Below are 14,112 nucleotides of genomic sequence, written 5' to 3' on the forward strand. Positions count from 1 at the left end.
ATTATTACAAACAAGAGCAGAATTTCTTTCCTTTTCCTTTGGGCCAGCTCTCCCTCTGACTGCTGTATATGTGAAAACAAACAACAGTGGCCCGTTCAGGTCAAAAAGTCACGCCATGTAAACACTATCACAAAGCTCCTCTTGTGTCCCATGTGGTAACGTCAGGAAGCTCGGACGAGCAAGTTCATAGCAGTTTCATGGTTATGCTACAAGGAATGGCAGCTTACATGAAGCCCTGTGTTGTTAGAGGGAGTTTTTCTGTTTCCACAGGATAGCCACGTGATGGCTTAGTTTCTGAAAAATGGTGCATTTATCTGATTTCGGTCACTGCATCACTGCAGGTCGTGTTTGTAGAAGTTAAATGACATCTGGACATGTTTTTTTTTTTTTTTCAGCATTTGGGAGCAAAAAAGAGCTTCTTGAATCACTTTTTTCACTTTCTTCATACCTTTCTTCTTTTTTTTTTTTTTTTTTTTTTGGCCTGTCCCGTTTGGCTCTTTTGCCATCAGAATTGTTGTCTAAAGGCAAAGAAAGATGCCCAACGGATTTACTTTACCAAACTGACCATCCCAGCCTTGCCGTAATGGTCCATTTGATTCACCTTTTATTGTTTATTTTATTTTCACTTACTGAATACGGGACAGACTTGACTGGGGGAAAGAAGGGGAGAAAGAAAGAGGGAAAGAGAAACAGCTGAGAAGAGGGACGGGGGAGAAGGGCAAAAGACAAAAACCAACAGAACGGGCAGAGAAAAAAAAATGCATATATCAATCACCTGGATCACCTGCTGAGAAAGAAAAAAGAAAGCAAGCAGAAGAGAACAAGAGTAATAGAATAAACAACATCACAATGATATATGGGAATATGACAGTAAATACTAAATGTTAAACATTATTGTGCAGCACATAAGATCAACAGAACACAGTGTGCTTTGAGGTAGGAGCCAAAAAGGGTGTAGTTTGTGGGTGTGATCACCCGTGTGTACACCTGTGAGCATGGACGCGCTTGTTTTTTGTTTTTTAAAAGGTTCCTTCATGTAATAATCTGCTAGAGGGTGTGGGGGGGGCCACAGCCCCGTCCTCCAGGGCGTGAAGCAGGTATGGAGGAGATCAAAACTCCAGACATCCAGAGGCCCCCAGAACACAAGAGACCATACCTTTCTTCTGCCATAAATGTGGTGGACCTTGGTTATATAGTTGTATAATTTTCTCCTACTTGTCTGCAATTTTTTTCACTAGAACTTGTTCTGCTTTGTTTGTTGCAGCAAGCCCCGCTGGCCCAGCCGGAGTCTCCTACGGCATCAGCTGGAGAAGATGCCCGGTCGCCTCCTGACTCCGGAGAATCGGACAAGGAGTCTGTCAGCAGCAGCTCCAATGGCAACGGAGACACAACCACAGGATCAACAGTCAATGGAGGGGGATCTTTGGCCAAGAACAGCTCCTCCTCTTCATCTAGTTCATCCAGCAGTGGATCAGCAGGGAAGGACAAAACCAAGAAGGAGAAGGACAAGGATAAAGACAAGAAGAGGGCAGACTCTGTGGCCAATAAGCTTGGCAGTTTTGGAAAGAGCCTGGGCAGCAAGTTTAAGAAAAACGTGGGTGGGCTGATGCCAGGAAAAAATGTTGGAGCTGGAGGTGCCAAGCAAGAGGGTGGGGAGAAGAAGAAAGGCTCATTTAGAGGGAGGAAGGGCAGCAAGGATAGCTCGCCTTCTGCCAACGCCTCTGAGGATTCTGGGAAAGGCTCTCCCTCCTCGGGCAGCGAGCGTCTCAATGGAGCCGGGAGCAGCATGAGCAGCAGTGGTGGGAGCAGCACTGAGAGCGAGCCCTACAAGTACAGCGCCGATGTGAAGGTCAGCCTCGGCATCCTGCGGGCCGCCATGCAGGGGGAGAGGAAGTTCATCTTTGCCAGCCTCCTCACCACCAGCAACAGGCAGCCCTTCCAGGAGGAGATGATCCAGCGTTACCTCGCCGATGCAGAGGAGCGCTTCCGGGCTGAGCAGGAACAACAGCGCCGCGAGGCAGAGAGGAAAAGCATCGCTAACAGCCTCCAACCCCCCAAGAAGGAGGTGGTTGGTTGTTCAGAGCTAAGTTACCGGCCTTACGAGCCCAAAGAGGAGCTATCGGAGAACTCGTCGCCTTCCTTCAACACGCTTAAGCTGTCTCCTTTGAGTCCCTCTATGTACTCGGCTGTTGTGCCCATCCCCAGGCCCTCCTTCATTGACCAGCCTCTTCCTGCAGCCCCCCTGACCCAGCATCTTCACATGCATAGCTACGTTGATAATCGACGCCAGCTAGCTGGTGGCTCCTCGGCAATCTCTTACCCTGGCCTCCCCTCGTATGCAACCCTCCCCCGGCACGGCCCCACTGCACAGCCTCCCTCCCATCCCCAGTACAATAACTCGCAAGGCCCCTCCTCCCTCAGTCCTTCCCGCCTCGCACCCTCATATCCCCCCGAATTCGACCCACCGGACTACCCCGGGGCTGAACTCACCACTGGGAACTACACCAACGGCTTCCAGGACATGAGCTCCAATCTAGACTGTCGGAACGGGCAGCCCCCTGTCAGACACTACTCGTTGGGCAGTGCTAGCGGATTGGCCGGCCTGCAGTCCAGCCGCTGTCGGACACCCAACTGCAACTACTACGGACACCCCGAGACGGGCAACTACTGCTCCTACTGTTACCGGGAAGAGCTGAAGAAGAGGGAGACAGAACCGGCCATCCACAGGTTCTGAGCAGACCCCGTTGTGGCTTGAATTTGACGAGTGGCCTTTTTCACGACTGGAGCGGATCAGCCTGTGGATGGACGAGGGACAGGGCAACCACCTCCCTCATCTTTTATTCTTAGCCGTGTCATTACCTGTTGAAAGTACCAAGTGAGGCTACATAACTACAGGATACACAAGGTGGTCTTTGACTGCCAGGGTCACGTTAGACCGTAGAGTAAACTGCACTTCTGTTACATTTTGCTGTGGCTCTTATGCAGGCGTTGTGTACGAGTGTGTGTGTCTGTGTGTGTGCGCGTGTGTGTGCGCGCGTGAGAGAGAGAACTGCAAACTCTCCTCAAGTCTTGGAGTTGGAACGCCTTGCTACTATCTCCTCCTAGTGGAGCGAATGTATATGGCAGGCATCATACATGACACTCATCAATACATGTACAGAACACACATCCACACTAAGTAATACTTACACTACAACATAAACAGAGATGCAAGCACAAACGGAAAAGGCGTGAGTGTCTCTGCTCCATTTCTATTCTGTGATGATTGGATTGGTTCATTAAGGGATGTTTGAAGTCACGTCTGGTTATAAGGTGATTTCAGTGTTACAGATACAGATATTAACACTATTATCATTAGATGCTTGTACCTTGGGAAACAGCACAATTAATCCTCGTCGAGTTGCTTTTTTTCCTCTTTTGTCGCATAAAATGCACACTGAAACTGTCGTGTGATGCTCATGATAAGCGTTCTGTAGGCTGCTGCGGTGCTAATGTTACAGAACGCGTTTAAGACGACTGCTCTGCACTGCACTCATTCGGGCAAAGTAACTATCACTTAAAAAAAATCTGCATTTTTGTCCAATGCTGTAAATTGGATTATGAAGATGTCAGCCCCCCCCCCTTTTTTTTTTTCTCTTTAATATTAAGAGCTATTGACCGGGTCACATGATTGACCGGGCATCATAGATCAAAGACAAGATAGAAACATAGTACGATGGTAAGGTACTGTCCCGGTCCAGAGTATTTCTTCTGTTTGTTGGAATGTTTTTCTTTTTGTACTCGGGTCTTCCTGTTTCCTGTTACAATGGTTGATGTTTGTGTGGCCTCGAGATGCAATAATATGTGAAATGTGAGATGAAACTTAACGTTCAGAACAGCAGATTTTTGGAGACAACAGTCAATAACTTAATTTAGTTGAACATTAGTAAGCACATTTTGGGATTTTTTTAGGAGAAAATTTATGGCTTTGTTACCAAACATGTTGCGTTAATCAGTGGCGATTTCTCTCTCCATGACGCAAACTGACACAAACACTCGCCTGGATGTGAGAAACTGACATGGTATTAACAAATTCTGGGGGGTTTTTTTGTTGTTTTTTTTAAAATATTAATTTTATAATATTTTCCCTCTGTTCTCTCTGAAGGTTTAGAAATGTAAAACATGTTTTATGTGGTCTCCCCTGAAATTTTAATTAATAAGGTGTTCTGATTAATTAGCTGCTTATTGGTTTGGCTATTTACTGCAAATTTAGAGGTTCTGCTGAAGTTTTTTTTTGTTTTTGTTTTTTATTTTTGCATTCGGTCTGTCAAAGTTGGTTGTTTTTGCACAAATTTGAGCACTTTTCCTGATGTCTGTGAACTCAGAGCTTTACTGGTTTTTAGTTGGTGCAGACACTGCCACCTCTGGTTCTGGGAAGTCGGAGACCACGGGTCAGACGATTTTTTGTTGCAGGACGCAGAAGATGGTGTCACCATCTCGCTCAGTGTCCCAGTTGCCTTTTTTCAGCATTTGCAAACCAAGAGGCCGACTTCAAGTATCCACTGCTTGCCTGCAGTTTTCACAAATTCTGTACCCAAAACTCAGCAAATTATTTCATGAGTCTGATGAAGTGGTTCAGTTTGATTTTTTTCTTCTTCTTTTTTTCTTTAAGACTGTTTTAGTTGTTGACAAATTAATTTCTAATATTTATTATTTCCCCCTGTAATTAAGCTATGGTGATTAACTTTGACAGAGCAACTCTGGTTGTTGTACTCTTGTCCTTTTCAGACGTGAGATACTTGACATCATGCTGTTATTGCTTTCTAACACTGGCGACACTGATGAAGAGATCCACTGTGTACATCCATATGTGCAAAATACTTTACGTCAGCTCGAGAAGTCTGACTGTGTTTAATTCGCAGTCTGAACCGCCACATCAGATTCAGAGAAAGAGGTCTGTCTCTTCTGGACTGAGTAAAGAAAGAAGTATCAAATAAGTAACACAGTCAGAGATGTCGTGACGTGGCTGTAATTTGTGTTTCTGGTTTTCTCTGATGAGCTGAGCTAGTGTCAGTCAATGTTTTCATTTTAGTACAATTCCCACATTACTTACTAAACCTAAAAGAATACAGTAATCCTCACCTGCAGCTGGAGCACAGCTGGCTCCCGCGTGACCGGCCTCAAAAGAAAGCATACCTAAACCTCAACTGGCAGTTGGCCTCGTAGATTTGCTGTTGTGACCTTTTACAGAAAAGGATCAGGGTGTCTGCAAAGGGCTTTAGAGAAGCACAATTCAGTCTGCAATACACTGCCTCTTCCAAACGAGGGCGCCCTTCTTTCGTTTTTCTTGGTTTGTACTTTTCTCTCCTGCAAACCTGCAAACACACAAAAACCAAATGTTTCTGACTAATTTCTTCAGGCTTAATTTCACTCTGTGTAACACAGTATTTTCTCTAATGCTGGTCAAAGGACCAGAATTTCTTCAGCTTTTTTCTTTTTGCTGTGCTTTATAGCTTTAACAACATTAAAACACTGACGTTTTGCTCTTTCCCCAAAAGGCATTTGCTGTGTTTGTGTGTCATCATGTGTTCATGAAAGTGGATTTGTTTTCATTGAGATGAGACCCGACCGGCAAGCGTTTCTCTGAGTGCTGATGCCTGTTTTGTTTTTTGTTTTTTTAAATTTAATTATTTTTTTATGTGTATGTGTGCATACCCTTTCCTTCCCTCCATAGTAATAATTAGCTTACAAACCTTTTTTCAATTTAATTTTTTTGCAATGACATGGATGCCTCAGAAACATGTAAAACATCAGACTTTACAGGCTACGAACACTTTTTTTGTATTGAAGAAAAAAAAAAAACAGTGAGAGGATGTATAAATATGTTCGGAGTTATTTTTGTAAGCCCAAAGTTTTACAGTGTTTTTAAAGGGTAAGAATGTATATTGTTGGACATGAAAACAGGTCGGGATTGTAAGAGGCTGTATTTGGGGTATAACTGGCGTTAGGAATAAAGACATTTTGGCTGTTGAAGGTGACCCCGCAGACGAGCCTTTTCATACTCGAGGCTCTCTCATTGCAAACTAATTTCCTCAATGCTGACCTAATAATTCGAGAATATATATTTATAGTGAGATTTTTTTTTTTTAAAATAGGGTTCCTTGTGGAATGTTTAGTTGAAATGATTTTAGGATGTTCTTTCTCACATGGCTAATTGTCTAGCAGTCTGGCTTTTATTTTATTGCCCTTTTTTTTTCTTCTTCTTTAATTTGTAAATGAGGTTTTATTTGCTGCAGCAACCATTTCCTGTGCCAGGTGATATTGACCCAGCTCATTTCCTCCAAACCAGAAGAGAAATGGCTCAGAATTAGTTTGGTGACAAAACCGATCCGATTATATTTTTCTATATCGTTGACACTGTCGTTTCTGTGAGAGCAGAAGATTCCTCCTCAGAAACATTAACATGGAATACTTTTGAGTTGCATGGGACTGAAAATGTTGCATGTAAATGGCAAAACATTCTACCAAATTTGTGCATTATCTGAGCTTAATTTCAGCTGTCCTGGTATTTTAGTTGGTTTTATTTTATTTATTTTATTTTTATCGAATAAATATTTTTCTTTTTTCCTTTTAGTTTTGAGAGGAGAGCTCTAAGGCTGTGTGACAGTGCAATCTGGACAGAAAGAACATCAGATTTTATGTTAGGTTGTTATTATTATTATTATAATTATTAATTTTTTTGCACCGTTTGAATAAATTCTCATTGTATTAAAGAAAGCTTTGTTTTCTCTTTCATGTGCTTTTCATAAGCAAAGTTTCTTTTGTAAAAAATCTCCAAATTCTTTAGTTGTAAAAGGTAAAGCCACAAAGTTTGTGCTATGAAATGAATCCATAATGTTGAAGAGCTACTGCAGAATTGAGTCCATACACCTTAAACCTAAATTGGGGGACCAAGCACAGAACAGTCATCAACAAGTCATTCTCACCTCACCAAAGAGGCGTCCATCCCACTCAGATTCATGAACCACATTAACTGTACAACTGACTCAAAGGGGCAGAGGGTCGTTAAGGATGGTCCCAAACACCTTTAAAGCAATAGAAGTTTCTGGCACAAACCTACTTAAGGTACATAAAGAAGGAAAAATAAGCCAAAACTCTGCAACACTTACATAAAACAACTTATTCTTAGACTGCCCTGTTTTAGCTCGTGGCTTTCATCAGCATGATCAGAAATCATTATTAAAATCAATATTTCTTCTGAGTCTTAGTCAGAAAAAAAAGTGCATTTTTAACATTATTGCGTCACTTTACTGATTGAGCTAAAATCTGGCATATTGTACTCTTAATTGATCATGATTGCAATCACAGAAATTTCTTCTTTTGTATTCTGTCATTAACCTAAGTTCATACAGTCGGGGTTTACGGTTTTCCTATAACTGGGCAGCTCCCAGAAAACATCCTCCAAAAGCAGGGCACCAAATCCCTCCCACCCCTGAGTGCAAGTACAAAAGACCCACGCAGTTTCAGACCACTCACTTTATCAGGAGTTTATTAAAGTAGTTTAGAAGAAACACAAAGAGATTTCACTGAAACAGAATAAACTCAGCAGTTTTCATTGTGTTAATACTTGTGTGTTTCATCTTAACCTTGCTGCATTATACATCGCTGAATAACTCCAGCTCAGATGATGCACGGTCCTGTGTCTGGGACTGTTTTATATATCAGAGAAATCGGAGACCCTTATGTAATATTGAACAGTTTCCCATGTGGTAAAAAATCCAGACCTCTCTCTATTATAGTTCACAGGGACACGTTCTCCCCACCTGTTGAGCAGGGCTCAGTGTCGCTCTACACTATTCAGACTTTCCCTGTTCTCGCTGGAAAGGAATTTCCTCTAAATAGGTTTTCTGTTTGTCTGAAAGAGAGACTGACGCTTTATTTGCTCAGGTTTGGATGAGAGAGAAGAGGACTCTGCAACAGGATCAGAAAAGGAAACAAAAAGAAGGTAAACTAGCAGGATTGTTCTCTTCTTTTTTCTGGTTTCTAACAGCAGAGAGATTAATTTCTATTTTTTTTTTTTTAAATAGATGTTGGCTCAGTGGCTCTGCTACAGTTTCCAGACCAAAGAACTTGACAAATGTGATTCATTCATTGTTTTCTTGGAAACATTTAAGGCCAAACTAGTCGAATTTTCTTCATATGAACTTAAAACAGTTTTCATCTGTATGAAAATAAACACACACAGAGGTCAGCTTTGGCACTACTGTGCACAAACACAAACCCTAATAAGAAGTTTGCAATACTGATGTATTTTCTTCTTTTCTTAAAATAACTATTTCTTGCAAAATTACACATATTTAAAGAACAACTGGTACATTTATAACATGTGTCTCATGGACATACTCCACTGACATGTGTAAACATACACAGTATATAGGCCAAAACTAGGCAGATTTTTTTGTAATTTCTTTAGGTATTCTTTTTTTTTTTTTTTTTTCACTTACTGAATACGGGACAGACTTGACTGGGGGAAAGAAGGGGAGAAAGAAAGAGGGAAAGAGAAACAGCTGAGAAGAGGGACGGGGGAGAAGGGCAAAAGACAAAAACCAACAGAACGGGCAGAGAAAAAAAATGCATATATCAATCACCTGGATCACCTGCTGAGAAAGAAAAAAGAAAGCAAGCAGAAGAGAACAAGAGTAATAGAATAAACAACATCACAATGATATATGGGAATATGACAGTAAATACTAAATGTTAAACATTATTGTGCAGCACATAAGATCAACAGAACACAGTGTGCTTTGAGGTAGGAGCCAAAAAGGGTGTAGTTTGTGGGTGTGATCACCCGTGTGTACACCTGTGAGCATGGACGCGCTTGTTTTTTGTTTTTTAAAAGGTTCCTTCATGTAATAATCTGCTAGAGGGTGTGGGGGGGCCACAGCCCCGTCCTCCAGGGCGTGAAGCAGGTGTGGAGGAGATCAAAACTCCAGACATCCAGAGGCCCCCAGAACACAAGAGACCAAGGAAGACCAACAGAGGGGCAGCTGCGCCACTGTCCCGGAAAGAGCTGAGGAGAGTCCCAGATGAGGGCTCACTCAGCAGCCGCGGAGCAGAAGCCAGGGGGGGTTGCAGTGACGCGCCCGTGAGCTCCGCTGGCAGCCAGCTGCGCCTGAGTGACCGAGCCCCAGGCCGAGAGGCCGGGGGCACCCCACTTCCGAAGTGGCCCGAGCGAGCCCCAGGCTCCAGGCCCCGATAAGCGGCCGCCAAGGAGTGAGCCAGTGTGTACCTGGACGCCCATCCCCAGACACAAAGAACCACCAACGCACCGACGTCTGAGGGAGTCCGCCACTGGCAGGGGAAGTGGTGGTAGGGAGAGATAGGCCTCCAAACCTTGGAGGGCCTGAGATGTCCCCAGAGAGGTGGCGCCTGACACCCAACCTGACATATAGACACAGATATACAGGCACACACAGATACAAACATCCATTCCCCCCCCTCATGCTCTCATATGCACTTACTCCACACTCAACCAACGTGGAGACAGACATAAAGAGACGTTGTACACACGATCACACTCCCCAAGCGTACTCTACAAACCGGGTCTAGGTGCCCCCGCCCCTGGAGGGGGGAACTGCACCCAGACCCAGGTGGTGTTTCCCTTTTCCCTGCGGTGGGGGGAGGCAGACCGCCCCGACTCCGCAGCAGCAGGAAGGCTCCACACTCCAGACCGCAGTCGGACAGCCAACTCCTCCTCCTAGCCCCCCTGCTCCAGCAGGTCGCAGAGAATGGGGGTGAGAGAAGACTCCAAACCTCCCTCCACCCGCTCATTGTAGTGTTGATGCATGTGTGTTTTAGGGTGCATTTAAAACCCAGGAGGGCATGGAGCTACCTGCCAGAGAGCAGCAGGTAAGCGCATGGTCCCTCCTGCTAGCCCTCAATGTCTATGTGTATTTAAAATTGAGAGGTGGGCAACGATGCCAGGGGTGGGGTGTACACCCTGATGGTACTTTGGACTCTGTGTATCGTGCCCACCCCCAAGATCCTATATGTATGTGTAATGAGAGTGTGAGTAATGTGAATGTCTAAGTTGTGGGATAAAATTGAGGCAGAGGCAGCCAGAAGGGGACAGAGGGGGGGGGGGGGTAGCCTCCTCTGCACCCTGGTGACATACCCCTACTCCAAGGCCCTGCATGTGTGGGTGGTTGTGGTGGAGCGGGAAGAGGGAGGCAGCTGGAGATGGGGAGGGAAGGAAGGGAGGGGCAAGTGACCCCTTTGTTCTTCTTTGGATGTTGGCTGCCTTTTTGTTGTAGCCCTTGTCATGATGACCCCACACTGCTTCCATAATGTTGAAGTGTGGACTCTGGAAAGGTCAATCTGTGGCTGATAATTTCCCATTGTGTATGTGTGTGTGTTTTTTATTCACTGTACTTGCAGTGTGTTTGGGATCATTGTCAAGTTGTAAAACAAATCCGTTGCCAATCAGATCTTTTCTGGGTGGTATTTCATGGCGCACCAAGACCTGTCACTTCTTTTGTCTTCCACTTGCTCAGCTTCCTCAAAATTGACTTTACCATGGTGAGATTAAGCCTTCAGTTATTAGCTCTCTGGGAATCGCCTTGTTGTGGCAAAATATTTTATGTCGGTCTTTGGTATTTTTTCTGCAGATTAAAATAAAGAAATATAAAACAAATTTTGTGCTTTGCCACAAGGTGCTAGTGACAAAATAACTAAAGATACATTTAAAAATTGGTTCTTTCTTAAGTTTACTTTTATGGGTAAACACAAACTGGGAGTTAGCACACGGTGGTACTGTACACTGGATTTAAAGTAGTCTGGGTACAGCAGAGCTAAAGATAGAATCACATTTTGTGATGTTAGAACAGAGGCCTGATACCATGCTTAGAGTCCTGATTATCATAAAGTATTATAGATACTGTAGCAGTAATGTAATTTATCCCAATGTTTCATTTTTAACAGATATTTTTAGGTCAGTACAGATTATTTTTCCCGCTTTACATTTGCGCATTGCATTTAATTCATTTTAACTTACATAATGCCAGTTCACAAGAACAGATATTAATGAGTTTACAACTTTACAATATTAGAGAAAGAGTCCCAATGATCAAATGTTTCTCTATGAGAAAACACTTGATGGCAGTGGGGAGGAAGAACCCCTTTTTAACCTGAAAAATACCACGGGCCTCGACTGGTTAAGGTAAGAAGTGAAAGAGAAGAGAGAAAAGACGAAAGTATATTAAAATATGATTAAAGTAGTCTGTGAGTCATGAAAAACGAAGTTAAGCGTGTTACTTGTCATCACTTTACTCCAGTTTTCACATTTCTACCGCTATATCTCTGTGTTGAGTTCAAGGGGTTAAGTGAAAGTAGGTAAAACGGTTGTTCAAAGGAATATGACAAAACTTCCTGTCACAGTCTTTCTTCCCTCCCTTATTAACTTTCCATTTGGCAGTAAAGATGTCCTGTGCCTTTAAGAAGCTCCACACCGCTGCTGCGCTTGGCTTTTCTGTTTTTTCCACCGGTGTGTTTCACTATGGCGAAGGCATAAACAAATAGAGCGCTACGCAATGGGCAGCAAAGCCCCAGTTAACGGTGAACACATCTCTCCGTCACGCCACTTCATAAGAGTCCTCACGGTCTTAGTTCAGTAGGTTGTGCTTTCGCTTTTTTTTTTAATATTTGGTGTGGTCATAGTCTCAGATGCTGTCAGTGACAACAGCGATGAAAATAGTTTGCGTGTCCACAGTGAACACCTCAGTTGTAGCAGCAGCCGGTGATACAGGCTAGCCGAGCGTAGCTGCTCGCCCCCGGACGTTTCTTTCGCGTTTTAACGACTGAACATGGGAAGAGGAGAGCGCTAACGTCGCGACCGTCAGCTCATAACAACACAGATTTTTTTGATCCACTCTGCGAGCTTTAGTCCGCTCCTGCTCTTCAGTTCAGTGCGAGTTGAGCCGTCGTGAAAAATGTTGACAGGATCTAAAACCACGTTCAAAGTGAGACAAATGCTCCCAGACATCAAGGTAAGGTCACAACGCTCCGGCACGGCTTTGTTATTCACTGATACAGGCTTTGGTTTTTTGATCCTTTCATTTGTGACCGCTCGTTTTCCTTCTTCTGTCTTTCTCACACTCACCACGGAGCTTTTCTACACTTGTTTTGGGCTCGCTCCTGCAGCATGTAGCTTCAGTATGAATGGTGCACGCAATTATCGCCTTGATTTATGATTTTTTTTAGAGCAGGTTTGACCTCTTTAAATTGATCTCGCAGTGCTATAACTCATCAGCACTCCTTGCGTGATTAAACACCTCACAGGCCACAGAGCAGGCAGTGTCATCATGCAGGAAACACTGACCGTCATTCACCAAACTGAGCTATAAATGTACAGTCATGTAGTCAGGTTGCAACCAAAAATCTGCAGTCCCTGCTCAGAGGTTCTTCAGGAGTGTTCACCACTCAGAGCTGGAGCTTTGCAGGGGGGAAACGAGCAAAGGCTGCCTCTGCTTCCCTCTGTGGGGATAACAAGGAGATTTATAATTACAGTAAGGGTACATCGTGTCACCATCGTTGGCTGCACACCTAATTAAAGGCCAGTGAAAGGATGGGGAATCTTAATCACCTCTGGGATTCTGGTGTGGGGATTAAATTGTAGCACATAAAGACAAACGGTGCAGATGGTCTTCATCATTAACGTCAGAGAGCTGTGCGGTGAGCGTTTCAGCCTGCTTTTGTTTACTATTAAAGGTCACCTACAGGGGTGTGTCCACAGATTGGGACATGAGGTGGCCACAGGTCCACCCTGAAATATGAATGTGCCAAAAGTGCTGTAGATACGGGCTTTACAGAGGGTTTTATATATAGAAAAAAAGAAATTACCTTTTTTCTATCTATATGACTACATTATTATACTTACCTTATTATGAATCCAGTCCTGTCGGGGCTGTAAAGGGTCTATTTGTTGCAGTTTCTGTTTTAATCCGTTTTCAAAAAACACTTTTTACCTGGATTAATAAAGGACATATAAAAGTCCCTTTGCCCAAAGCTGATTGCAGCTTCTGGCTTGAGATGTGTTTGGGATATGCTAGAATAGGTTATTTCAAATTCTGTATTATGCAGCTTTTTACTTCTACTCCAGTGCGCTTTGGACATAAATAGTGCATTTTGTACTCAGTACCTTTTATTTGAAAGTTTAAGGAAGTTATTATTTTGCAGATTTTTAAAAATATCAATTTACTAGTATATCATTAATTATAGGTAGCTAAAACGACATTAAAGTACTGTACAGATCAGTAATTATGATCCAATGATGTAATTTAGATCATTCTGAATAATGAGTACTTTTACTTTAGGTAATGCATGTTGATCCTGCAGCCTTGAATCACTTTCTTAAAAATACCAGACTTTTACTTGAATAACTCAAGTACAGAGTCCAAATATGTGTTTATCTGCTTTACAAAACACGTTGTGTGTCCACTTTGTGGTGAGAACAGCCATTAATTGTGCAGGGTGTTGCTATATCTCGTGTACAACCAACATGCAAAATGTCATGTAGCCCATAAGCATGTTGTTTATCACAGAATGCTTATTTCCTGTTGCAGTATGACTGTGACTCAAAATTAGCATGTAAACACCTCCAGGTCCACACTCTTATCAAGCGTTTGAAGCTTGGGGCAGATTAGAGAATGAATGAGTCAGTTTCTTTACGTCATGGTGCTGGAAATATGCTCTTCAATGAAAACTCAAAGGCTTTGCAGTTTAGCATCGTTGGGCTGATGGAGCTGATTAAAGGTTGATCTGATTAAATCTCTAGAATGAGCTTGTTAACATATAATGCCTGGAAATGGCAGAAATGGCAGCAGAATTGCACGTTAAATGGCAGACTTCCTGTTGTGTTCAGATGATGGCTATGTCTTGGAATTTTACTTTTGCACACATGTATGCAAAATACAGCTCTGGGGCTACTTTGTTGAAATTTTGTTGGGGTGCATGAACTATGTAAATTTCCAGCACTTCTGATGCGTGTGCAAAATTTGTGTTTAGGAACTCAAAAATGGGATTTCTTTCTCTCTTTTTTTTTTTTTTGTTTTTTGTTACATGCATAAATAATAAAAA

At 43.1% G+C, this 14,112-nt stretch overlaps 2 protein-coding genes across 4 annotated transcripts in view; both read left to right on the forward strand.

The window, feature by feature from the left end:
- otud7b (OTU deubiquitinase 7B) overlaps window positions 1-2,883 on the forward strand; it is a 43,994-nt gene extending 41,111 nt beyond the window's left edge. For all 3 annotated transcript variants that reach the window (XM_085423849.1, XM_085423852.1, XM_085423851.1), the window contains exon 12: window positions 1,265-2,883. In XM_085423849.1, the coding sequence (XP_085279975.1) occupies window positions 1,265-2,734 (1,470 nt within the window). In that variant the 3' untranslated portion in view covers window positions 2,735-2,883. The remainder of the gene's footprint in view (window positions 1-1,264) is intronic.
- An 8,566-nt stretch (window positions 2,884-11,449) lies between these two features.
- The window catches only part of mtmr11 (myotubularin related protein 11), a 38,336-nt gene continuing 35,673 nt past the window's right edge, over window positions 11,450-14,112 (forward strand). Inside the window, exon 1 of the mRNA XM_085423853.1 lies at window positions 11,450-12,023. Within this exon, the coding sequence (XP_085279979.1) occupies window positions 11,967-12,023 (57 nt within the window). The 5' untranslated portion in view covers window positions 11,450-11,966. The remainder of the gene's footprint in view (window positions 12,024-14,112) is intronic.

This window comes from Rhamphochromis longiceps, linkage group LG11, assembly GCF_057381845.1.
Source record: "Rhamphochromis longiceps isolate RC_006_pf linkage group LG11, R_longiceps_female_GT1.1, whole genome shotgun sequence".
In the NCBI taxonomy this organism is placed as follows: domain Eukaryota; kingdom Metazoa; phylum Chordata; class Actinopteri; order Cichliformes; family Cichlidae; genus Rhamphochromis; species Rhamphochromis longiceps.